The sequence below is a fragment of the Rhinolophus sinicus genome, chromosome 14, assembly GCF_057876585.1.
Source record: "Rhinolophus sinicus isolate RSI-liver-muscle chromosome 14, RSI-T2T, whole genome shotgun sequence".
Lineage (NCBI taxonomy): Eukaryota > Metazoa > Chordata > Mammalia > Chiroptera > Rhinolophidae > Rhinolophus > Rhinolophus sinicus.
In genome coordinates this window covers 99,644,587-99,671,847 of record NC_142514.1, presented here as the reverse complement: position 1 = coordinate 99,671,847, position 27,261 = coordinate 99,644,587, and the positions used below count along the sequence as shown (strand labels likewise).

Genomic DNA, 27,261 nt, shown 5'->3' with positions numbered 1-27,261 from the left:
CTACTTCCAGAGTGATCTTTTAAAAATACAAGTCTGATCATGCTACTCTCTTACAAAATAACTTCAGTGACTGCCCATTGCTCTTAGGATAACAAAACAAAACAAAACCCACATCCTCACATTGCCTGCAAGGCCCTGCATTACGTGGCCCCTGCCTAACCCTCCTGCATTATTTCAAGCAGTTCTCCACCTACATCATACCTCAGGTAGTTAGCAAAGTTTCTGGGGAGCCCACCAGACTCAGGCCACTTACACAAGCTGTTACCTTTACCTGGGACATCATCTTTGCTGATCAATCCTGATTCATCTTTTAATTCAGCCTGGATATCGCTGCCTTCCAAGCCCTCTCCTGCTAAGCTAGAGTCTCCTCTAATTCTATGTGGTACCAGTTACAATTGTAATTTGAATATTTGCTTTTGCACTTTTTTTTAACGCTTTCTCCCTTTGCAGCTGTAGATTTCATGTCTAGATAAGGATTTGTTACATATGCTTTGTTCCAGTGTCGTAACCACAGCATCTATAGTAGTACAGTGTCTGACTATAGATGAATGAATGAATGAATGAATGAAATGTCCAGGCCGGGGAGCAGGAAATGTCTCCTAGAAGAATTAGCATGGAGAGGAGATGGTTATGCTTGGAAACTTCAACAGTCACAGGGCCTGGAAATGAGCTGAGATGTATCCTCTCTTATAGTTCTGATCATTCAGGCTTCATTTTCCTTACTAAAAGTCATTGATGTAACCCAAATCCATCTAAACTTCCCCTCAGCCTGGTTTTCTGCCTGGGGAGAATGGCTGCTCACCCACTTGTCCCAGACTTTCTTTCTGTGGCACTCTCTATCCAGACCTGCTGCCCCTCCAGTCCACTTTCCCTCCATACCCTTGGATATAACTGAGTAATTGTGTGATGCTATAAAATTATTAGGTTGGTGCAAAAGTAATTGCAGTTTTTGCAATTGTTTTTAACCTTTTAAACTGCAATTACTTTTGCACCAATGTAATAATTTGCCCTTCTGGTTGGGCAGTAAAGTGACTGGAGCTTTGCAGTTGGCCTTGAGAGGCAGAGCACAGTACCCCCACCCATCCCCAGCTCCCTCAGACTCAAAGAACAAGTAGCTAGCCCTATCTGCAAGGTCCAGTAACACAGGGCTATAATAGAACCTAAGCCAAATGCCAGCCATAGAAAGAAACTGAAAGAAAAATTTTTCCACTGTGTAAGGACAAGATCCCTATCACATTTTCCCCATCTTCTGATAGAGTTCGCTGGCTCAGTTTCCCTTTCCACCTTCCACAGGACTCTGTCAGCACCTTTTTTCTTGGTAACAGACTGGGAGATGGTGTAGCATTTTTCTTCCTGCCAACTCGAGGCACACCAAGACCAAAAGGCAAACGGGAGGTGCCTCCCACTGTTTGGCTGCCCACTTCCCAGATTTGGGGGTATCAAGCAGCATAAAACTGGAAGACCTAAAAAGAAAAAGTCTTCCTGAATGAGTATGTGTGTATGTATGTGTGGGAGGTGGGTGAGAGGAGGAGAGGGACATGTTTAGATCACACAGGATTCAATATTTGATACAATGGGAAAAAATAAATAGTATTAAATAATAATTGCCATTATTTATTGGTCCTTTACTATGTGCCAAACATGCTACGAAGTGTTTTGTATTCAGTATTTCATTTAATTTTTGAAACAACCCAGTGAGATAAGCATTTATGTGCCCATTTTACAGATGGGAAATAGGCTCACTGAATCACACAGCTCATGAGTGTCCAAGCTCCAGGATTGAAGTCTTGATGCCCTTGCTTTGAAACAGTACTCAAAACTGCTTTCCTGGAGCTAGAGATCAGAAAGGAAAGGAAATTGGTTTATGGGGTGGCAGAGGGCTTGGGATTAGACATAAAGAATGTTCTGACAATGAGAGCCATTTGGTAGTAGTCAGGGTAATTAGGCTTGTTAGAACTCTTCCTCTGAGGGCCTTTACATTTAAGATGAATAAATGCTTCTATGCCTGGCTAGTTTAAGGGAAGCACTCTGTGTTCCCAGCGTGAGGCTGGCCTGTTTGAAATAACAGCTTCACTGGGGTACAAAATTGCCACACATGAAACCATTAGATTATAGGAGAAGATAGTACAGGATGTGTGCCAAATGGGGCTGCGAGAAAGCAAGGGCTATGGGAGACAGATGCTACTGTGGTTAAAAGCCAGAACTTTGTAGTCAGGTGGACTTGTGTTTGAGTCCCTGCTGGCTCTCCTGCTTGTATGACCTTGGGCACATTACTTAACCTCTCTAACCATAGGTTTCTTAGTAAAGAAGCTAAGAATAGAACCTACTTTGGAGGGTTGCCCTGAAAATTTAAAAAAGATGATACATGTAAAGTGATTGGCCCAGAACTTGGACATAATAAGGATACAATGAATGGTAGCCTCTATAATAATTGTTATTGTTGGAGTCCAGAGGTGGGAGAGAGCTGTACTGAGGAGAGCTGTACATCAGTCAGCAGCTGAGAAAGTCTTCCTGAGAAATTTGAATTTTGTTCTGGATCATGAAGAGCTGGTCAGGTAAAATCAAAAGAAGGGAATAGGGTCAGAGGTAGGGCTCACATAGTGGAGTAAGACTTCAAATTTTCTATCTTAAAAGAAAAACCCAGTTTAATCTATGCTTGAACTAAAAAAGAAAGTTGAATTATGGGGGATGAGGTGGTGGAAAGAGATGAAAGTTCTTTTATCCTTGTTAACAAAGCCAGAATTTGAATAGAAATAGAGACAGCTTCAGAGACCTATAAAAGAAATCAGGCACACAGGATTCTTTGCTTCCTTCTTCTGAGATCTCATTGGGGTGAAGGGGAGGGACATGGGAACATGGCTGGAGGCAGAGCTGATGACGGATGAGGGAAAGAACCTGAAACAGGGACATTAGGAAATGTGGGTAAGGCCCTGATGATTGTGTGGGCGACCTCACGTGGGAAGGCCTAACTTTAAAGCTGGATTGACATGGGTACCCTTTCAGACAGAGGGCCAGTTTTGAGACCTTGGGCATCTCTCTTCTTCAGTCCTGCTAGCTCAGAGTAGGAGGCCCTCTGGGAGCAAAGACTGTTTTGTGCTAATCCATTATCTCTGACAGCCTATTTATCTCCCTGATGTGAAGATAAACTCCTTAGGGGCCAGGATAGTTCTCAAGGAAAGATGCTATTTGTTTTAGACCCTCTATGCTTAACGCTCTGTCAAGTACCAACTATCAACCTCTTACATCAAGTATCACTGGGCCTTTGTTAAAAAATGCAAATTTTCATGTTTTTTCCCTAGGGAGTCTGAATGGCTAGATATAGGGACCAGGTAAGTGTTTATAACAAGCACCCAGGTGGTTCTTTTGGCAAGGCTAATTCAAAAAACATTGAGTTAGACAATCCTTTGAATCCTTTTCAGTCCTAAATTTAGGCAGCAGAGTTTAGTAGGAAGAACCCTGGGTTCTAGCAGTAGGAGGCAGATTTTGGCCCAACCCTAACCCTGCAGTCCATGGGTGTCTGGCTCTGTTATTGGTGCCCTCACAGTACCCGCATGCCTGGGTACTGGGTATCATCCTTGGGACTGATAAGACCTTGCACTGGGGGAGATCTAGAAGAGAAGGGAGCTGCAGCATAGAGGAGCATATTCATCTATCTGAAATCAAGACCTCAGAAAAAAAATTAGGGGGACCTAGATTGCACAGAAATGATAAACGGACGTCAGGGAATAATAGGTTCCAAGTATCCCCATGGGGCTTTCTCCTACATAGGATTAGCAAGACAAGGTAGGTCTCAGCAACTTCCACTATACACAGGGTGACACTTAGGCCCAAAGAATTTTTAAAACGTGGCCAAAGCACACAGCTAATCAAAGGAAGCAGGAATCCAGATCCCCCTGCCTTCACCCAGTTCATTGTTGGGTGAATGGCAGGGCAGTCCTGTTTTCTTGGGGCTTCTGGAAAGCCCATGATGGTCAAGCTCCAGTGTCCTGAGTCCTTGGATATTCCCCCGAATGGCCTGGAATCTAACATTTCCCCGGATTTGCTCAGCCTATTACTGAGAATGGGGAGAGAAAACTGGGGATCTGGAGAGATGGACAGGGCTGAGGAAAGGCCATGAATGGGGGAAGAGAAGGAAACTAGACTGAAAAGGGTAGCTGCACAAGGGGCTCAGAAAATGTGGGCGTTTCGAGGGCTGCAACCAGAGGGTGTCCTGACCTACCAAGATCTCATACATGAGGGAGGTCAAAGCAAGCAACAACCTCAGCTCCCCTCTCCAGACTAGGGAAGTCAAAAGGCTGAGCGCGAGGTGAGGTCTAATTTTGCAGAAGCTTTTTAGAGATCCGCTTTGTCAGAGAAACTAAAAGACCAAACAAAACCCCTAAAACGCTAAGCCCAATTATTTGATCCACGTGGCACAAGAAAAAGCCAAAAAAGGGGGGCGGGGTAAGAGTGACCCGTCCCGCCCCTGCTGGGAGGAAGGGATTTGCCGGGAGAGCCAACCCCTGACAAAGCCCGGTTGCTGACGGGACGCGGCAGGGAGGGAGGGAGATTGAGAAAGCCCTTTTCTCACACAGCCGCTGTGCAGCGGTCCCCTTTCCCCGCCCGGTTCCCCTGGCTGTCGCAGGAGTGCAGGGAGCCGCCGCGGGCCCTTTAAGGGCCGAGAGGTGCGCGGTCTCTTTAAGGCAGGTCCGGGTGGTTTCTGTTTTCTGAAGGAAGTGACGGGGGTGGGATTGAATGAAAAGTGCAAAACAGAGTCTCAGCGCCGGAGTCGGGGGCCTCGGGAGCCCCGGGAACGCCGTGTCCGCCTCAGGGCAGCCGGGGCACGCCGCGGAGCGCAGCTCACGTGCGTCCACGCCACTTTGCGGGCGACCGGCGGCTGAGCCCCCCGGGAGCCGCTCCTGGGCGCCCCCAACTAGCCACTAACTTCGAAGGAAGTTTGGCAGCGCCTCTCCCCGCCCGCACGCGGCGAGCCGGGGCCGCAGAGGGCGGCGGTGGCACACCGGGATGCGCCTGCCCGGCTGCCACGGGGTCCCCACGGCGTCCGGCGCGCTGTTGCTGCTGCTTCCTCTGCTGGTACAGCTACTGGGGGCGCCGCGCGGCGTGGGCGCGGGGGCAGGCGCGCCCGCCGAGCTGCGGGTCCGCGTTCGGCTGCTCGACGGCCAAGTGACGGAGGAGAGTCTGCAGGCGGACAGCGACAACGACAGCATCAGCCTCGAGCTGCGCAAACCCGACGGCACCCTCGTCTCCTTCACCGCGGACTTCAAGAAGGTGAGGCACCCTCACTTTCCAGGGTGGGACCTTCGAGCCTGAGTGCTCAGGCCTACAGACAGTAGACTGAGGCCAGGAGAAGGACCCGACTTACCCGTGGTCACTCTGGGCTCTTCTCTACAACTCCGCTCCTCTCTTCAGCGCCCAGACCCGGCCTCATCATTCTCTCCGACGAAGTCCTCTGCTGTCCCCTCCGTGTCCCCCTTCCAGCCTTTCACCTCTTTGCTCTGGGTGCCCAGGCTTCATCTCACTCCCTGACCAGCCCTTTCCTCACTTCCTCTTTCAACTCTCCAGAGCCTCCAGGTGCAGACACTCCTGCAAAACCCAACATTAATGACCCTGACTTCCTCATGGAGTAATTTATGTCTGCTCTTTAAGAAAAAAGTACGGGGCTAGGAGTCAGAGGTCCGGCTTCTCGCTGTGTAATCTAGGGCAAGTCCCTTTCCTTCTCTGGGCCTCTTTGCCCACCTCTGTACAGAACAATGAAGTGGCTCTAGGCTTTGCAGCTCTGACATCTTGGAGTCTGTGAGCCTCCTCTCCTTCTATTTCACTTTCCTGGGCTGGGGGGAGAGGGTGCTGGGCAGAGCTGACTGCCCCTGGTTTCTCCCAAGCTGGGGAGAAGCTACCTCTCCTTTCTGGTCGGGAAAGCTGGGAAGCTTGCAGCAGGAGGACCTGGGGAGAGGCCCCAGATAAGGTCCCCATGCTCTGAAATGCCAACCGGTATGCTATCAGGAAGGAGGGCTGGCCAATCTCCACATTTTCGCTCAGATTGTGGGAAGGAGGCAGAGATCAGCCTCTATTCAGTGTGTGTGTATGTTGCAGAGGGAACCAGAAGGTGGACCTGGACCCCAAGGTTGGAGGGAATGGAGAGTGGAGATGCTGGGGGTTTATCAGCAAATGGGCCTGGAAGGGTGGTGAGTGACTAACAGTGACCCTGCAGCAGGAATCCTGGAGGAAAAGAGGGTAGGTGAAGTGTAGGTACTCAAAGGGAGTTTCCAGGTCTCCTACGCCATACCACTAGCCCCTCTCTTGTTAAAGAGACTCTGTCTCTGAGGGAGTGGAGAGATGAGGCCGATTAGATAGCTGGGCAGCTGGGAGGAGCCAGGGCTATGGGACCATTGGCTGAGCCGTCTCTCTCCTCCCTGTTAGAGTTTTGGAACTTGAAAGGAGAGGGGGCAGAGTTTGGGGAGGCAACTAGGGACCTAGCAAAACTGCCATAGATAGCATGGAGGTGTGTGTGTGGGGGGAATCCAATGGACAGTGAGGGAGGGCTTCATTATTGCTCTGTCCCAGGACTGCTGAGTTGTCATTGACATGGGACATACAAGGTCTGACAATTAAGTTCGCAAACTTGTTGCAACGATGTTGCTAACCTTTTTTGATATCAGAGGGATTATTCACTATGAATTTGTACCAATTGGACAAACAGTTTACCAAGTTTACTATTTGGAAGTGCTGAAAAGGTTGTATGAAAAAGTTAGATGACCTGAACTTTTCACCAACAATTCATGGCTCTTGCATCACGACAATGCACCAGCTCACACAGCACTGTCTGTGAGGGAGGTTTTAGCCAGTAAACAAATAACTGTATTGGAACATCCTCCCTACTCACCTGATCTGGCCCCCAATGACTTCTTTCTTTACCCGAGGATAAAGGAAATATTGAAAGGAAGACATTTTGATGATTTTGGGACATCAAGGGTAATACGACGACAGCTCTGATAGCCATTCCAGAAAAAGGGTTCCAAAATTGCTTTGAAGGGTGGCCTAGACACTGGCGTCAGTGCATAGTTCCCAAGGTGAGTACTTTGAAGGTGACTGTAGTGATATTTAGAAATGAGGTATGTAGCACTTTTTCTAGGATGAGTTCACGAACTTAAGTGTCATACCTTGTAGGTGGATATGGGAGGTGGAAGGAGGGTGAATGGTCACAGATGGGAAGACTTCGTGGCCCTTCCTTACTCAGCAGGCCCAGCTAGGTTCGACACAGGCAGGGCCAGGTAAGTTTGTGTGTGATGGGACAGAAGCTGATGGGGCCACAACACCTCCTGCTTTCCCACCTAAACTCCAGGGGAATTTTGTCAAGTATGTTCTTTTCCCAGAAAATCCAAATAGTAGCTGGATCTCTCCGGAGGCAGTCATCTAATCTTCCCTCTAACCTTCCACTGAAATCCTTTGCCCTTGAGAGTGAGCCTCTGGGTAGGCTGAACCTCCCACCTTTCTGCCCACTGCCCATTATTCTATGGGTTGGAATCCTGGAGAGAGACTCCAGCATCCCTGGGACCTCTCCAGCAGCCAAGGTTGTGGCTAGGACATCAATGAAAGAGGCAATAGGTAGAGCTAAGCTTTTACAGAGTCTAGCTGCAAGATGAAATATTTTATTGCTCTACCCTGATGGCAAGGTGAGGGGAGAGCTCAGATGGCAGTGGGGTGGAAGACTGGGGATTGGGGCTGAGGGCATAGTGGGAGGGCTGACTGCCCAGTTAGAGATTCCATTTGTTGCTGATTGCAAGAGCCCCACAGCGGCTCAAACCTCCACCCAGATTTCTGAAGACTGCTTTTCAAGTTAGCCTCTGACCCAGAAGCTGGTGTTTCACACCTGCCCCTGGCATCTCCAATTTCATCAGCAAGGGTGGGAATTGGGAGTGGAAGGCTCAGAAAGGGAACCAGCTCTCCAAGTTCCCTCCAGCTCTCTGTTTCTCAGTTAGCCTGGGGCAGGGTAGAGTTGGGGAATGCCCAGGTCGGGTGGAATAGCCTTCACTCCCAACCCAATCCAAATCCTCCTGAAGTGGAGCTCCCCATTTGTTGCCCACCCAATTCTCAGGTCTGGATGTAGCGTTTCTTTTGTTTCATGTACCAAATCCATTTAGGGGTAGTTTGGGAAAAGTCCTTAGTCTGCTTGGGAATAGTCACATTTACCATTTTATCACATTTGGGAGACAGTCCAGACTGAAATGAGACAGACCTGGTTTAACCCTGGGCAAATAACTTGCTTGATCTCTGTAAGCCTTCATTTCTTCATTTGCAAAATGGGGTTAATAATAGTACCAATCCCACAGTCATGGTAAGAACTAAATGGGAATGCATGTGAAATACTCACTATGTGTTAGCTATTATGCTAAGTGCTCAAGAAATAGAAGCCATTAACTTTCATAATTGTGGCTCACATAGCATCTCATCATGGACCTTCCCTGCTAAGCTTGGGCTCAAAGAGGTTGAATGATGGAGCCAAAGTCATACAGCAAGTCAGCACTGAGCCTGGAGGAGCCTCAAGTCCCCTTACAGTAACCTTCTCTTCTAAGTGCTATTTATTAGAGTTCTCCAGAGAAACAGAAACAATAGAAACACATATAGAAACAAACACACAGGGCGGACAGGTGGCTCCGTTGGTTAGAGTGCGAGCTCTGGGCAACGGGGCTGCCGGTTCGATTCCCACATGGGCCAGTGAGCCACATGGGCACCCTCTGCAACTAGAATGAAGTCAATGAGCTGCTGCTCAGCTCCCAGGTGGCCAGATGGCTCAGTTGGTTGGAGCGCGTCCTCTCAACCACAAGGTTGCCGGTTCAACTACTCGAGTCCCGCAAGGGATAGTGGTCTCTGCCCCCCACAACTAAGATTGAACAGGGCACCTTGAGCTGAGCTGCCACTGAGCTCCTGGATGGCTCAGTTGGTTGGAGTGCATCCTCTCAACCACAGGTTGCCAGTTGGATTCCCGCAAGGGATGGTGGGCTGTGCCCCCTGCAATTAACAACGGCAACTGGACCTGGAGCTGAGCTGCACCCTCCACAACTAAGACTGAAAGGACAACAACTTGACTTCGAAAAGTCCCGGAAGTACACACTGTTCCCCAATTAAAAAAAAAAAGAAAAGAAACACACAAACATATGTAGATATATAGAAAGAGATTTAACATGAGGATTTGGCTTCCACAATTATGAAGGCTGAGAAGTCCCACTATCTGCTACTTGAAAGCTGGGAACCCAGGAAAAGGAAAACCATTGGTATAGTTCCAGTCTGAGTCAGAAGGCCTGAGAACCAGGTGTGCCAGTGTCTGAGAGCAGGAGAAGATGCATGTCCCAGCTCAAGCAGAGAGCAAATTCACCCTTGCTCCACCTTTTTGTTCTATCCACACCCTCAGCGGATTGGATGATGCCCAGCCACATTAGTGAGGGTGATCTTTACTCAGTCTACTGATTCAAATGCTAAGTTCTTTGGGAGACACCCTCACAGATATACCCAGAAATAATGTTTTACCAGCTCTCTGGACATCCCTTAACCTGATCAAGTTGACAAATAAAATTAATCATTAAACTCTAAAATTGCTGGCCAGCCCCTCAGCATGGAACAGTCATCTTTGTCCTGCCATTCTACCCAGCGTGGCCTTGAGCCCCTGTGTCTGGCTGATCTTACCGCCCCCCCCCTCCCCGCCCCCCAAGTCCCCTCTCTATGGCCCCTCCCACCCTCTCCATTTGCTTCTGCCAAGATCAGGGTCTGGCACTCCCCACACTGCTACACTGGACCTGAAGCTGGTGAAGCAGTAGCAGTAATTGGCCTGCTGTAGGACACACAGCCTGGAGCCCAGGTGAGGATTACAAACCCCACAAGTAGCTTGGAGCTATCAAATGGCCATTGTGCCTTACTGTATGTCTTCCCAAAGGCTGCTGACCATCAGGCAGATTGAGCTGTGGCTCTAAAAGACAAGCCATAGCTCAGTGGCTCCCAAACTTTGCTGCACAGTAGAATCACCTAGGGAGCTTGGAAAATCCCAGTGCCTGGGCTGCTGTCCATACCAATTAACTCAGAATGTCTAAGGATAGGAGCCAAGCAGCAGTACTTTTTTAGAGGCCCTGGTGATTCCAATGGGCAGGGAAGTTTGGGAACTTGGCATAGCTGCTCCAGGAAAGGGGAGGGGACTTGGAAGAACAACCAAGTTAGACTGTCAAATCAAAGTAGATCCCAAAGTCAGTCACCTATTTGAAGCCTATCATTCTACTAATAATAACCCTAATGTGTTTAAGCAGCATATAGATTTTAGGCCTAATTCTACATGCCCTCAGGACAGAACTCCATAATGCACACTCAATAGGCAGTGCTCTTCTTTATAATGCAAATCTATATATGTAATTATACCCACATGTACATACTCACTGGGCATATCTAATAGCAGGCATTTCACCATCTCCAGTCTGTAACCTGACTTTTTATATGACAGCCTTCATGGTCCCCCTCCCCCAGCTGCTATCCTTGTGTAAGCTCTCTTTCTCCTTTGTCCCCCAGTCTGAGTGTCCAAAAGCTGGGGGAGGTGATGAGTCATGTTCCAGGCATGGTTTGGTGCTGACCAGATGTGGAGGATGGGGCTGAAAGATATGAGAAAGTCATGTGCAACTGCTTCCGGGTGGTAGGTGCAATGGGAGCAGGGAAGAAGGAGCCACAGACTCCAAAAGTGTGAATGGAGGTGATTGTGAGGGCCCTGGGCTGGAGCCAAGATAAGGGGAGCCATATGGCAGTATGGGTCAGCTGAAGGTCTCTCTGAAGGACCCAAGGAGATTGGAACTTGAGCCCTGCCCTGGGCACTGATGGGTGAGTGGAAGCCAGAGGAAGGAATAGCAAGGAGAGCGCCAGAGTCCCTGCCTTGGGGGCTTCTGTTCTGCAGAGCAACATAGGAAGCTTCAGGTCTGTGAGATATAGTCCTGTAGTCTGTGAAACTGTGGAATGTGCAGATGGCCACGTTACTGCCTGAGGCTATTCTAACAGAATGTCACATCACAGGGATGTGAGAGCTCCCCCGACCCTGTCTTTTAGGTCCCCACAATTTGGCACAGAGGCCTGTGCTAGATAGAGTGTCTTCTTGGGGAACAGAGGGCAGTAGAGGCACTTTCAAGAGAGGCCTAACCATTTTAGAGTGCGGAGTATTTCCTCTCAGGCGCTTATGAGGAGGCCCAAGAAGAATGACCCCGGTCATTTCCATGGGGCCCTTGGGTCTAAGAGCAGTCCCTGTGCCATGTATGAGGAATTCTTCCACTATCAGCCCTGCCCAAATGTTCAGATGTGCTCCCTGGTGCTTGGCAAATATCTCCCACTCCTGAATGCCTATGTCCAGGGGAGTCCTAGCAAAAGATCCCAATCAGGCAGTGAAAACTGCCACCTGGGAACAAATGAGGGGACAGCTGGAAAGGAGGTAGGGAGAGGTAGAAGTAGGGTTCCCTGCTAGGCTTCCCAAGCTACAGAGAGGTAGTGGTGCTGGTGGAAGAAGAGGAAAGGGAGGAAGAGAGATAGACGAAAACTCAGGACAGACTCCTCTTCCACAGAAAGACAGAGGTCCAGCCTTGAGGTAAGGATTGTGTGTATCTGGATCTCACACATTGCGTAGCCACTCACATCACACACTGTTAGTTGCTGTCACACAGTCGGCCTCATTTGATCCTCACCATTGTATTGTGAGGCAGGTATTGCCTTCATTTTGCAGATGTACATACTGAAGCTCAACTGTGAGGTGACTTTGACAAGATCCAGGAGCTAACGAGCAGGATTAGGACCCAGGGACCCTTCCACTGTGTCCCAGCGGACTGTGTGCCATGGCATTGTGCAGACTCCTTCCAGAGGCTGAAGAGACCTAAATAGGGGAGGGGAGAGGAAAGAAGGAGGCTGAAAAAAGCCTTGGTGCAGAGGAACATATCCACAGAGAAACCTTCCTCTGTATAGACTTGGGCTGGGTCCCCTCCTCACAAATGCATAACCCTGATGAATTTTGAGTATTGACTCCTTAGCAGCTTTGTGTCTGAGACTCTTTCCTCCCTTCATCCTTCCTTCCATGATCTCTGGGGGGGGGGGGGGGGCATAGGGATGAGGGGACCGTTTTTTAAAGATCTCATGGATACTACTGAGCACTTACTGTGTACATTTTTCTGCTCTTTACCAGCTGTGTGACTTCACAAGTCACTTAACTTCTCTGAGCCCCAGGCTCAGACATGACAGGAACACAGCAGGGACAATAGTATGGTGCCTCCAGGTTTATTGTGAAAAGGGAATAAGAGGCCTTTGCAAAGCAAAAGTGAAAAAGTGAAATGCATGTAAAAAGAAATAGCGGTGCCAGCCAGGTCCTGGGCAGGGCCCTTCTCCTCCACTCTCTTTCCTTGCCCTATTAAGTAGATTGTTTCCAGCTTTTTTTATGCTGTAGGAACCAAAGCATCATTAGGAGCTTCTGTCCTTTAAGGTGGCAAGTGTTTAAGCACCTGCCACTGGGATTCTGCTAAAGGGCAGGGGTCAAGGGAAGCATCGGGGCTGGTAATCTGGGTGAGAGGGAGGCATGATCTCCATCTCAGGAGCCCTGAGTCAGCAGGACAGTGGGGCACAGGTGACCCACATAGAGCCTTGCCTGGTTCCGGGGCAGTCAGGACAGTGGTGACATTTGGGATGTGGCTGACAGAGCACTAGGAGCTGGGAGTTTGGGGAGGGGGCTATGGGGGCAGGGGCATTGCTTCAGGCTGGTGATTGCACTAATGCCCTGTAACAAGAAGTTTCTATCCTGGGCCTAATGCTGAGGGTGTGCAGACACCTCATAATGGGGGTGGCCTAAGTCCCTGGGCACCAGCCTCAGGATGTGCTTGGCCAGCTTTGAGTTGACTCCATCTACCTCTGTTCCTGCTCAAGGAGACTGGGCAGAGCAGCCAAGATGCTACTGTGTCTGCCACATAGCAGCCAGCGTGAGTCTAGGAAGGCATTGATTCCTGACTGGCTCTCCAGGCCGACCCCTTGCCTCCCCAGCCCAGTGAAGCTGGCCCCTTCTCTAGCCAAAAAGCAGCCCCAGCCAGGAGCAGAGGAATAAATATTTAGATTGGCCTCAGAATCACATGCTCTGGTGTGATGGGAAGGAGACCAAGATGGCAGAGGAAACTCCCGGGGGAGAGTGCCAGCTGTCCAACAGCAAAGAGGAATTTCAGAGTGGCTGGAGGGCAAGCTGCTTCATGAAACCCCAGAGAGGTGGCTGCCAGCATAGGCTGTACAATCTGGGCTGTGGTACAATTGTGGGCTGGGAGAGGGGCATGGAGGGAAGGGGCAGTGCTGCCATCCTGGCCCCCTTAGTTTTCAGTTCCCTTGTAATGGTAGGCTGGGTAGGCAGCAAGGACTGAGACAGGAGAGCCTCACCACCCTTACCCAGAATGGGCTTTCTGGAGAAGGGTGCTTAGAGAGTGGGTAGGAAGCTGGGAGCGGGTGATGGGGAAGACAGCAGGGAGTAGAAGAGGAGAAGAGATCTGCTAGGCTGGAGCTGAGGTGATGAGCATATGAGAGGATGTGTATGAAACAGTGTCAGCAGAGATGCCACATGCAAGGGTGTGTGTGACTAAAGGGAGGTGCATGTGATATCATGTGTGAGGAGGTTGTTAGACTGTGGTGAGAAATGGTGTGTGTGAAATGGAGCATGAGACGATGTGTATGAGACTGGAGGAATTTAATGAGAGAGGGTGTGTAAGACTGAGGGATAAGAGGTTTGTGAGACTGAGAGATGTGGCATGTGACCCTTGAGAGAAAGGAGTGAGGTGGAGGATCCGTAGGAGAGACTGTGAGGGAGGAAATATGTTCATGTGAGCAACTTTGTGTGAGGGAGAGTGGGAATGTGCAGTAGGCCTCAGTGTGAGCCTGAAGCAGAAGAAGGCATTGGAGGAGGCTGGATGCTGCTGGTGAGAGGTTAGGAGCAACTGCATGTGAAAGAAATTGCTTGAGAAACAGCAATCATGAATATGTTGGTCTGTGAATGGGGAAAGCAGATGTATGTCTATAAGTATCAGTTAAGATTTGAGTTGGCTGCAAGTAACATAAAACCTCAACAATGGCTGAAGCAAAAGAGAAGTTTGTTTCCCTTTCTAGTTTTATCTAAGGCTGGAAGTTGGCAGTTGGCTAGTATGACAGCTCCACAATCGTCAGAGCTACAGCAGGCTCTGTCTGTAGTCTTGCTTCCCATCCTCAACATTAAGCTTTACCTGGGCTGCTCCCCAGAAGGGCTGCAGCAAGGGCCTGGCACAGGATGTCTTTTGTCAAAGTACAGAGGGCTGGGCCCCCTGCTTTTCCCAGAACAACTCTCTACAGTCTCAGGTGTTCACCTGGAACCCCAGCACAGATGAGCCAAAGCAGCGATACAGTAGATAAAAAAACAAACAAACAAACAAACAAAAACATGGCAGGGAATGTACACAGAGAAGGGTAGAATATCTGGACAAGGGCTAAGAGGCTAGCTTGGAAGAGCTTGAAGATCTCTGGACTGAGAGTCAGGAAAGCTGGGCTTCTGGTCCTGCCTCTGCAGCTGTGTAACTTGTGAAGGTCACATCTCCTGCTGGAACCTCACTGGATCATAAACTAAATGATCCCCTAAACTTTCTAGAAGCCAAAATAGCAGTTGTAGGATTATCAGCCTGCAGGTGCCCAGGTACAAGAAAGCCCAAGAAAGCCATCTTTTTGTGGGAGGGAAGGGGGTTGATGGAGGCCCCAGAGCATTTGTTCATTCACTCTGCTAATAAGAGTTGAACTCCATCTCTGTGCTAGACCTTGAGGATACTGCATAAATAAGGGCTAGTTGCTGCCTTTGAATCAGGGGCAAATGGTAGAGGGCCTGGAAGACTTCCCGGGCAGAAGATGCCACATGAGGACTGGGGCCCTCTACTGAGACATTTTAATCAGGTGCACAGTGGCCTGGCGTAATTCAAGTTTCTGATTCAGCTCTAAACCACAGATCTGTTCATGTCGCATCCAGGCTCAAAACTCACCAATGACTTCCACTGATCTGTTAGATTAAGCTCACACTCCTTGGCTGGGCTCGCAGGTCCTGTGCCCTGCGCTTCTTGCCAGACTCTTCCTTCAAGCACTCACTGCCCTCCAGCCATCCCATATACATTCATTTTTCTCAAAACCCTTCCATGCTCTTGTTTGTTCACTCATTTGTTGATTTATTATCAGATACTTATTTTGAGCACCTGCTGTGTTCTTAGATGGGGATACACTGAAAATAAGATACTATCCCAGCCTCAAGTAGTTGAGTCTGGAAAGAAAGACAAGTAAAACGATCGTTGCAAAAACAGTGGGATTGGTGCTGTAGAGGTCAGGGGTTGGATCTGGCCGACTTGGATGGAGGGTTGGTGAGGGCAGCATTGGAAGGATAGGCAGAGATAATACATTTGAATTGAGTCCGGAAGCATGGTAGGCAAATGGGGATAGGCCATCGCTGGCAGAGGAATCAGTTCATGGAAAGGTACATGGCATCTCTCATCCTGGGAACCGCCAGCTTTTTGGTTCAGTACTTAGGGAGTACAAGAGGAACTGTCTGCAAATATATGGATGCCAGCCTCTGGGGGGTACACTTTATGGAGAGGATGAAAGGAGCCTTTGAAGGGCATTAGGCAGATCAGATGATAGTAGAGTGCAGGGATGGTTTGGGTGGGGGCATTAAGACCCTCACACCTCCCTGTCTTCTGTAAATGCCTCTCTCTTTGCTAGGAAGCCCTTCATCTTTTGACTGTCAAGGACCACTGAAATGTCCCTCATTCTGGGAAGTCTTTCCTTCTTCCTCCACTTCAAGCCCCATAATTAAAGGGACAACACACATTCCTTCATCCGTCCTTTGCCCCATAACACATAGCATAAACCTCAACCCTAGGCCTTATTATAATGCACTGACTTTGGTTGTAGATCAGGCTTCCCATGAGCCTTTTGAAAACAGGGTCCTTTACCTTAGTCTTGCCCAATCCCTGCCCACCCTGGTGGCTGTGAGGTCCCTGCCCCAGGTAATGCCAGTCAATACTCTCCTGCTGATTTGCTGATTACTTGCAAGCCCCACAGCAGTCACCTGACCTCTGTGGGTATCAGGTGTATTTGTAAGACAAAAATCTTTATTCCTACCTCTGCAGGTATGGAATAGATCACAGTTGGAGCAAGGCCAGGAGTTGAAACAATAATAGGGAAAGTTAAAGAGGTCAGCCCACTATGTTCTGAAACCTTTCACTCAGTTTTTCCTCATAATAATCCCTTGAGGTAGGTACTATTAGTTTTAGTCATTTCACAGATGTAGAAACTGAGGTGTAGAGAGATTAAGTAAATCCCCCAAGGTTACATGGCTTGTGTCAGAAAAACTAGGGTTTAAGTGCAGATAGTACTGATTCCCGAGCCTTTATTATTAACTATTGTGCTCTCCTAGGACATACCTACTCTGCTCCTTACTAAAAATCAGCGGGGACTTTAGCAGATGCTCTCTCTCTCTCTCCGTGACACACTTGCCACACCCTCTGCATGGCCCAGATTGCATCCCTGGTACTATGCTCCACTTCTTCCTGGTATCCTACTCCTGGTGGGCTGCAGGTTCTGAAAGCTCTTGGGAGAAGGAGGCTTATACAAACCTCCCATCTTAGGAACCCTAGCCTTAGTCCTGGGTCTGAGGAAACTGCCTCCAGCCCCCTGCCATGGGCTTTTCCCCAGCTATGCCATCTGCCTTGGGCACTAGGCTACATCTGGGTAAATCATCCCAGGGCACTCTACAGTGAGGAGGAAGCCTGGAAGTCAGGCTTCCATCTGGCCTGGGCTTAGCATCTGGCCAGATGTTCCCTGAAGCAGCAGGGCCTCTCCCCCTGCCCTTCCCTCTGTGCTGGAGGGAAAGGGACCTTGAACCTTAGTAGTGAGTCTGAGGTGTAGGGAGTAGAAGGTAGTAGGGGCACCTGTCAGGAGCCAAAGAGATCTAGAAACGAGGGCTGCCCACTCCCTCCCAAGGGTCAGCATGTGGAATATGGTTTACTGGAGAAATAGGACTAAGAAGACTGGACAATTCAGGGTTTAAAGAGGCTCTGGGAAGGACAGGCAGACAGACAGGTTAGAAGGATGTCCTGCTTCATTGTACTCTGATATTTGTGTCAAATGCTAATGTTCATTAGTTACGCGGAACCATGAGTAGGAGCTGCCACACTCCCCAGATAGGTCTACAGAAGACTCACATACCATCACCAGATGGATGGGCACAGCTGGAAGAGGGATCTCATCCTGGCTCTGCCACTCGTAAGCTGTGTGGCCAGGGTCAGACTGCACTTCCTGTCTGGGCCTGAGCTTCAGCTTCTTTATCTGGGCATCAAGGACTAGTTGATGTATGAGGCAATTGTGCTCTGTGGTTAAAAGAGCTCAGACTTTGGAGTCAGACTGCCTGGGTTAAAATTCCTGCTGCGGAATTTCAGTCCCATGACATTGAGCAAGTTTATCCATTCCAGACTCGGTAGTACTGTGTTTCCCTGAAAATAAGACCTAGCTGGACAATCAGCTCTACTGTGTCTTTTGGAGCAAAAATTAATATAAGACCCAATCTTATTTTACTATAAGAACGGGTTTATGTAATATAATACAATATAATATAATATAACACCAAGTCTTATATTTTGCTCCAGAGGACGCATTAGAGCTGATTGTCTGGCTAGGTCTTATTTTCGGGGAAACACAGTAATCAGCCCACCTCCATTGTTGTAAAGATTTTAAGTGGCACAGTATACCCTTTTTGACTCATAGTAACAGTGACTTGACCCTCCCAGTTATAAACTTCAATAAATCTTTGTCCTACACAGATAAATAGGAACCACAGAGGAAATCTATCTCAATGAGAAATCCTTATTCCCTCTCTTCACCCCCAGTCACGTTCCCATTTTGGTAGCATTTTATTGTTGTTATTGACATTGTTATTTAATATAGATTCAGGGTGAAAACAGATTTCTTTCATTCTCTGGTCTGGTCCAAGAATTCAAATAAATGTTCCTGTTAATGGTGGGCAGGTAATGTCCCCAAGCACTGAGACCACTCAGCAGCCCTCAGACTGCAGGGTATTGGACATGCCTGTGGTATTGGAGAAGATGCTGTGAATATTCCAGATAGAGTTCTTTTAAAGGGACACTGCTGAAAATACCCTAGGAAGGGAAGTCTGGTGTCAAGTCTCACCTAGCAGGAATTGAGCCCAGAGTGGAAAGTACACAAGTATACCAGCCTCCAATCTTTCCTCAGCCAACCTGAGGGAACTGAAAGATCAGATGGCTAAGTAATTGTGGCCCAAGAACGGATTTCCTGTTGAGAGGAAGCTGGGATTAATTCAAGCTCCAATTCACCTTCCCCACAAGTCGGGGATCGTAAGGAACGTAATGGGACGTTTCTCACCAGCTGGGTCTCAGTTTCCCTTTCTGCAATATTGATGGGAAGTCTCCCCATACACACCCACACTTCATTGTTCCAGAGCTCATTTGCAATAAAAGGAACTAAGAGAAATGTCCTTTTAAAGTCAGAGGACTTCAGAAGTGCATGAGGATTTATGGAATCCTCACTCATTTGTTCAGCTCACCTATAAAGTTTGCTGATCACCTGCAATGATGGTAATCACCACAGCTAGTACTCTGGGCAGGCATTCTTCTCTACCCTCCACACTAACTCATTTAGTCCTCACCACAACCCTGTCAGGTAAATGAGTTATCATCCCCATTTTACAAATGAGGCTTAGAGAAACTGGGAGATACGCCCGGGTGCCAGCTAATACATTGCAGAATGGGCCCTGCCTATACTGGAAACCCAAGGGGGACCCTAGATCCTATTTCAAAGCACTTACACTCTGGCAGGCGTACAGTGAGCATCACTGAATGGAGAATCTCACTGAATATGCACTGTATGAGGCCAGGGCACATACAGTGAAAGATGAACAGCTACACAGGGTTTTATACTCTCAGTGCCACTGCAGGGCCATTGGGGTTCCTAGGAGAGACCTGTCATTGTCACCAGGGTACCTCCCAGGCAGGCAGGTCTGACTGGGGCCTACTAAATTCTCACTGGGAGCAGATAGGCAAGGCACAGAGATAAGTGAGAGGAGGGGGCACCTCAGGTGCAGGTGGGTCAGAGTACAGTGTTCCAGCAGCCAAATTCGGAAGGGGACCCCAGCCCATGGCCTCTCTCCAGCCTCCCCTGTTCACGCAGTGAGTCAGTAACAGGAAGGAGCCCTTGACATGCTGGTAATGCCATTAGTAACCCTGTGAGGAAAGGGGAAATGGAGAGGGAAGGGAAAGGTGAGCCATCCCAGCTCCCTCAGGCCAGAAGGCAGCAACAGCTGTAGCCAGCTTGTGCTGCATCTACCCTTAACCCCATCCTGCCCCCACAACCTCCATCTGAGATCAGGGCCAGGAGTCTGGCTGATTAGAAGCATGGGAGGCATTTTGAGGAGCACTAATTTCTAGGTCTTTCCGGAAAACACTAAACAGGAATGTCAGCAAGAGAAACTCTTTAATCTGTATTTGTAAAAAGTGTAGCCCCGCCCCCATGAGGCCCTGGTGATCCTGACCCACCCTGATCTGAGTGACACAGGGGTGCCACCAAGGGGAAGCGTCAGCTGTGAATGAACCAGGTGCTGTTCCCTTCAAAGTGAAGTTCTATGCTTTTAAATAGTTTTGTTTTGGAAAGCTTTCTAGCAGTTCACTATGTGAATTTTCCAGGAGGCTTTGGAACATCTGGGGTGTGTTCTTTCTTTCAAGTCATGGGTTTAAATGGGAAAGATAAAAATTCCTAGACCAGCAGGAGGGAGGCATCTACTGCAGGGCAGTGTCCAGGCATGTGTCCTCTCCAGGACCTGAGCTGAGCTGGGTGGGCTGGTGGGGAGACCCCACTCCTCTCCGGCTGGTCCCTATCCTTCTGCCCTTTTCCATCAGTATGTGAAGATCTTCCGGGCCCTGATCCTGGGGGAGCTGGAGAAGGGTCAGAATCAGTTCCAGGCCCTCTGCTTTGTCACCCGGCTGCAGCACAATGAGATCATCCCTAGTGAGGCCATGGCCAAGCTTCGACAGGTAAGTGCCTGCTCCAGGCCTGCCCTGGCCCGGCTGCTGCTCCAGAGCCCCCACCGCTGCAACCAGCCTGGCCTAAGCCTGGACACTACCTCAACCTCAGTCTCCCACCCAGCACCTGACCCACCTTAGCCCTCATCCCTGGCACCTCACTCTCACCCTGTAGTCCTGAACCCCCTGATTTTGCCCCAGGCCAAACCTGACCCCATAGCCCCAGATCTCTAAGCTGGACTTAACCCCCAACTCCCATATTCCTCCAGCCCCTTCCCTTTTATGATGGAGGCTAGGAGCTTGGACTCTGAAATTAGATCTGCCTTCAGACCCAGTACCTACCTCATTAGTAACTTGACAATGGACAAGTTACGTCACTTTAAAAGCCTCTATTTTCTTATTGAGAAATAGTTATAGTAAGAATTAAATGAGATTATGTGTGTAAGGTGCTCAATGCAGCGTTCAAAGCAGTTCAGCCTGTTGACTTGCTCCCACTCCCTTCCTGGACCCTGGGTCTCTCTGCAGCCTCATCTAAGTTTCCTGTACTATCCAGCAGGGCTTGCCATAGGCACCTCCTCTGTGCCTGCCCTTCCCAGAGAGATTCAGTTCCCTGAATGTTGGAAAGTGTGGGACCCCAGGGGTCATTTACCCTGGGACAGCTTGCTTGACCTGCCCACCTCCAACACCACTTCCAAGGTATCAGAATTCGCCATCAGGCTGCAGAGGGCAGCCCAGTCCAGCTGAAAAGCCTTGACTGACCTCTGGGTATCAGTTTCTCTGCCAGTTGGAGTGGGGGCTGGGTGCCCCTTGACTACCACCCTGCAGATGGTCCCAAGGTTCTACTTGTCTGCCCTGAGTGATCAGGGGAAAATGATAAGGGAGCATTCTGAAACTCTGCTCCTCCACACAGAAAAACCCACGGGCAGTGCGTCAGGCTGAGGAGCTGCGGGGCCTGGAGCACCTGCACCTGGACGTCGCCGTCAACTTCAGCCAGGGGGGCCTGCTGAGCCCCCACCTCCGCAATATGTGTGCCGAGGCTGTGGACACCATCTACACCCGCCAGGAGGACGTCCGTTTCTGGCTGGAGCAAGGTCAGCGGGGTGCTGCCTACTGCTGTGTTGTAGCAAATATGATGGAGCACAGCAATGAGATGTGGCAGTTCAGGGGAGGGACCTATAACACGTGCTGGGATTGATTCGGGAAGTGATGCCTGTGTGGCTTTTCAATGAGAGGAGTCAGCCAGGTGAAAGGGACCCATTCCAGGAAGAGACACACAGAAACTGGGACTGCTGGACCCTGTGGAGGGAGATTCCCAGGCAACTCCCACCTCATCTCTGACCTTCGTGAGAACACACATGGGACCTTCTGTCACGTGAGGAGCGCACAGACACCAGGGCCTGGGTGGGGCCTAAAGATACCCATTCCCACCTGCCCACCTCTTAGTAATCCACTCCTCTCCCTCACACCTCTCTGATGCCCACATCTCTCCCCCAAGATCCTTAAGGCCTCCTCTCATCTCTGCATAATCCTTGCCTTTCTGGACTGTGTGACCTCACCTCTGGACCACCTCCTACTACTTTTCCCAGGGCTGTTACCAGGTGCTCTGTGTAGAGGGGAAAGGAAGATGTCACCATTCCAACTCCAGATCCCTGGTCCCTCTGTCCAGCTGGTTACACACTAGAGAAATGCCTCCCCCTTCCAGTGCTGCACTGGATTTAGAAATGCCCAAAAGAGCTGTGGTCACACCTTCCACACATACCCTTCCTCAGTGGGCGGTACCCCAAACTAAGGTACAAGCCTGATACTGTTCCCCAGAGGCTGGTCTCTTCTGTGGCCACTGAGCCCAGCCAGGACCCAGGGCCCTGTCATCTCCTCCAGCACTCCTCATGTGCACACTCCCATCTAACCCACAACCTGGCCATCCTGACTTCCCAGTGTATTTGCGCTAGCACTTCCCTGCTTGGCCCTACTCAGATATCATCTCCTTTAAGAAGCTTTCCTTGATTTCCTACTTATTCTGCCCCTGCCTCTGTTTTATCGCAATCCAGTATGTTGATGTTTTTATTTGATGGCTGAGTGAAGGCTTTCAGGTCAGACAGACTTGGGTTCCAGTCCTGACTCCACTACTTACTGTGTGAACTCAGCTAGATTGTTAAACTCTTGGCTGGTTTTCTCATCTGTAAAACAGGGATAAGAGTACTTAGCTCATAGCGGTGATGGGATGCCTAAAGAGGCCATGCAGGGAACTGCCCTTCCCCCTGGCTAGGGGAGCCAGTGCCCCTGCTACCGCCATTCCCCTCCTTGACCTTTGCTCTCTCCCACAGGTGTGGACAGCTCCGTGTTCAAGATTCTGCCCAAGGACACAGAACAGTCTTTGCTGCCTCACTGCAGGCAGGTGGAGGACCGAGGGAAGCCCTGTGTCTGCCACTATGGCCTGAGCCTGGCCTGGTACCCCTGCATGCTCAAGTACTGCCACAGCCGTGACCGGCCGGTGCCCTACAAATGTGGCATCCGCAGTTGCCAGAAGAGCTACAGCTTCAACTTCTACATGCCCCAGAAGCAGCTGTGTCTCTGGGATGAGGACCCCTAGTCAGGCTAGGGTGGTGGGGTGGTCCCCAGGAGGCTGCTATGGGCTCACCACTCCTCCCCCAGGCACTAGATGGAGTGGCAACCCACAATGTGGCCTTATTTCCCTTCTTTCCCTTCCCTTCCTTTCCCTTCTCCTAACCCTGGAGCTTTTGGTCCCATCACTCATAACTGTGAAAAAGGGATGTGGCATGACAGGGGTTAACTCATGAAGGCAGCTCCCACTCCCACCCTGTGCCTTCCTTGAGGACAGACAGGAGATAAGGGTTCTCCACACCTCACCCTTCTTCTCCTTCATGTCCTTTCCAAACAACCAAAATGTCATGGCCTATGATTCTCCTGTTTAACTCTTTGAAAGTTTAGACCCTGAAAGGTGTCTTTGCCTGTTATACCCACCTCCCCACATACAACCACCCTACCCCCTCAACCATCTGGAAGGAGCTGGCCCCTCTGTACTTTCAACTGCCCAACAAGGAGGGGATCATTGCCCCAGAGAGATGGTTGACTGATGCCATAGCCCCTACACCAGATCACAATGCCTCCTTCTCATCACTGGCCTCCGAGGACTTCACTGGGGTAGGTGGGGACCTCCCAGCTCTGAGACAGACCACCTGTGCCTTTCCCCAGACCTGGACGTGACTGCGAAAGCAGGCACCACGTTTCCTCCTCTAAACAGAAATATGTTTGTAGGTTTCTGGGGCAGGGAGGGAGCATGAAGTATGAGGAAAACTTGAATTTCAGATTTTTAATGCAAAGTATTTATCATTTCTACCAGAAATAAAAGTTTAAATTTTTACTTGACCGACAGCTCTAGACATGGAGGACTCAGAGAACTTTTGGCCAATGCTGTCACCTGGTATTAGGAGAAGTGTTCTGTACTCTATTGGTGACCATTCTTGGGAAAGCTTCTAAAGCACCTACTGTGTGCTGCTCAGCCACTGTGTGGTGGGGAGAGGATGTGGGTGGGGGGATGTTACTAGGGAAGAATAAGACAAAACTTCTGCACTTAAGAAAAGGAGACATACATAGATGAGCAAGCCAGACAGTAGTAGATAGCAAGAGATATATTAAGTCAAGCAATAAGGTGAAAACTCCGGAACCAGATTTCCAGGGTTCAAATCCAGGCCTTACTTCTTATTTGCTGGCAATCTTGGGTCAAGTTACTTTATCTCTCTGTGCTTCAGCTCTCTCAGCTATAAAATGAGCTAAATTGCGAGACTTAAGTGAATTCATACACGTCAAGTGCCCAGCGCATAGTGAGTGTTCACTGTGTTAGCTATTACTATATCGTTACTATTAGTGAAAAGAGAAGATATTTTCTATAAACCTGAGACAACTAAAACAGACATCTTGAAGCCCTCTTCACTTCAAAAGTATCTTCCAGTATAAAGAGGCTACAATATGAAGCGCTGGGCCATATGCTGGAGAAAGACGGGTACACAAGCTGAATTTATTGCAAAAAGTTTCCTGGATGAGACAGAATATCGGTTGAGGCTGAAGGATAAGAATTTGGCAAGGTGGAGGGAGCTATGTATTTTAGGGACTTGGAAAGTCTCAGGAGTCCCACAAGGGACCCAATTCCTTAGGAAAGAGGGGACTGGGAGAGTCAGATCCTTCCTCAAAGGCCTTAGAGAAGTAAAGGGGCTTGCAGGGCAGTCTTCCCTTACTGTATTCTCCAGTACTCCCAGAGCTGGCTGCTGCTGCCGCTTGAACCTGTGCAGGCGAGAGGGTCGTGGTGGGAGCCAGGCTTGCCTGGCCATGGTCAAGTAAGGGGTCAGTGGGGAGACATCCTTTTCAGGTGGGCATCCCTCTTTCTGAACCTGTTTAAAGGATCAGTTTCAGTCATGCTGGGGCAGGAAAGGAAGGTATTTCTCCTCAGGCCTTTCCCTCCTTCCCCTCCTGCCTAATGGGGCCTGGGTCCTAAGCCCCACCTTCTCTGGGTGGGGGAGGTGATTGCTTGGAGAAGCTACCTCCCAGCCTATGTGTTTCCCTTTATTATTGGGGGTGGGGTCCCCAAATCATATACCTTCCCTACTCCCAAATAGCCAAAAATAATGCTTTTTAAAAAGTAATGTTTTCAAGACTCGGAGTATTTTTCCCATCTTCTTGGGAGTGACTGGCACCTCCAAGCCTGCCTGTTCCCTGCAGTAAGGGGGCTCTGGACACTGTCACTGAACACCACCCTCCTGTGGCCCCTTCTTGGTCTTAGGGGATGGGGATGAGAAGATCCCTTGAGACTTCGGGTTAACCCTACACACAGGCAAAGTCCACACCTGCCATCCTTCCAAACAACTCTCCTGGCCTCCAACCCCGTGCCGTCACAGTGCCTCACTTCCACCATTACAGTCACTTCTCTGCCAAAACGCTTCAGCATTTCATCATGCATCAGAATCCCTCAGGAACTTGTTAAATAAATGTAGGTGGTCAGCTATTTGACAAACACTGAGATAAGGCTTTACTTTCCTCCAAAGTTCTTTGTGGATATGTGAAGACACCTGGGAGAGGTAATCTACCTACAGTAGGTCCTCATTTTTCTGGCACTTTAGGGTTTACAAAGTGCCTTCATATAAATTGGCTCCATTGGTTCCTTGTAATGATTCTGTGACATTTTATGGATGGGGTTCATCTATAAAATTGTGACTCGCCCAAGTCAGATAGCTAGTTAGAGCAGAGCTGGGATCCGAACCCCTGCCTTCTTATTCTATACGCACTTACTAACCCAAATGGGTTTATCAGATTGGCCAGCTGGAACTTCAGAGAGCACAGTGCAATTACTGGAAGGAGGGAGGGTGGACGAGGAGCAATATGAGGTGTGGAGTGCTGGCTTGAGCCAGTCCTGTAGTAGCAATCACTGAGTATTTGGAGGGAGGGAGTGAGGGAGGTGCTCAAAGCTCCCCTGGGACTAGTGTTGAAGGGAACGGGCTCCTGATTGGTCCCCTTTGCCAAGGTAAGCAAGTCTCTTGAGGGGGAGACCAAGAGTTCAGACCTTACCAGTGCCTCTTCAAGCCAGAGGAAATAAAAGTGCCATGCATCCCGACAGGATCACCGCGACCTGGACTGGGCCTTACTGTAGTTTCCATGGATTTTCCTCAGGCTCCTTTCCCTGCAGTGTTGTTAACCAAGGAAGTTTTAGGTGGAAGAACTGTGGAGCCCCACAATTGGGGCACCTCTGCCCAGGGTGTTCACAGCACCTGTGAAGTGGTAGGTGGGGCTACCCAGAAGTCTGGCAAAAAGTAGGGCAAGGACCACTCCCAAGAAGCAAAGCTGGAGGTGAACAAAGCATGTGATGCATGTGAGGAATGTGGATGCCGGCCTAGTCCCAGCCCTATGTGACCTGGGTGGGTCACCCCCATAATAAGCCCCCAGTTCCCTCACCCACTAAGAGACGGCCTTGCTAGATCACCTCTAAGGTCTTCCCTGCCACTGACGAATGTGTGATTGCTGCCTACCTCAGATTGTTAGCCATTTAGCTACTGATGGATAATTGAATGGTTTACTGTGACTTGCTTTTACAAGGCACACTATAGAGAAATGGTAAAAAGGGAAAACTGTAATGGTCATATTTGGTAGCTACCATCAAATTGCCCTCCAAATGCACCTGTCCCAAAGTCCTGTTTCACACACACACACACACACATTCCTGCTGTACCAGTAGGGGTTCTCCAGAGAAACAGAAAGAGAGAGAGAGAGAGAGATTTTAAGGAATTAGCTCATGCGATTGTGGGGTTTGACAAGTCTGAAATCCTGGCAGGCTGGCAGCTTAGGCAAAAGTTGATATTGCAGTCTTGAGTCTGAAATCTGTAGAGCAGGTCAGCAACTGGAAATTTAGACAGGATTTCTATATTACAGTCTTTTTTTTTTTTTTTTTTAAAGGCTGAATAATATTATATATATATCATTTTCTTTATCCATTCATCTGTCAACAGACACTTAGATTGTTTCCATTCCATTGTCTGTTGTGAACAATGCTGCTATGAACATAGAAGTACAGATATTTCTTTAAGATAATGATTTTATTTGCTTTGGCTATCCAGAAGTGGGATTGCTGGGTCATATGGTAGTTCTGTTTTTTTAATTGAGATATAATTGACATATAACATTAGTTTTAGAAGTACAGTATAATGATTGGATATCCATATATATTGAGAAATGATCACCACAATAAGTCATTAATATCCATCACCACATAGTTATATCCATCACCACAAGTTTTTTGTGTGATGAGAACTTTTAAGATCTACTCTCTCAGCAACTTTCAAATATACATTACTGTTAACTATAGTCACCATGCTGTACATTACATTTCCATGATTTATTTATTTTTTAACTGGAAGTTTGTACCTTTTAACCACCTTCACCCATTTTGCTCACCCTTCACCCCTCACCTCTGGCAACCACCATTCTGTTCTCTGTACTTCAGTTTGTTTTTTACTGTTTTCAAGATTTCACATGTAAGTGAAATCATACAGTATTTATCTTTCTCTGGCTGACTTATTTCACTTAGCATAATGCCCTCAAAGTCCCTCCGTGTTGTCAGAAATGGTATGAGTTCCTCCTTTGTTGTGGCTGAATAATATCCCATTGTACGTAC

At 48.9% G+C, this 27,261-nt stretch overlaps 1 protein-coding gene across 1 annotated transcript; it reads left to right on the top strand.

The window, feature by feature from the left end:
• Positions 1-4,541: 4,541 nt before the first annotated feature.
• OAF (out at first homolog) lies at positions 4,542-23,471 on the top strand. The gene is made up of 4 exons (XM_019718210.3): positions 4,542-5,268; positions 19,962-20,096; positions 20,995-21,175; positions 22,409-23,471. The coding sequence occupies exons 1-4, from the start codon at positions 5,005-5,007 to the stop codon at positions 22,672-22,674; spliced, it is 846 nt and encodes a 281-aa protein (XP_019573769.3). The 5' UTR covers positions 4,542-5,004; the 3' UTR covers positions 22,675-23,471.
• Positions 23,472-27,261: the final 3,790 nt, after the last annotated feature.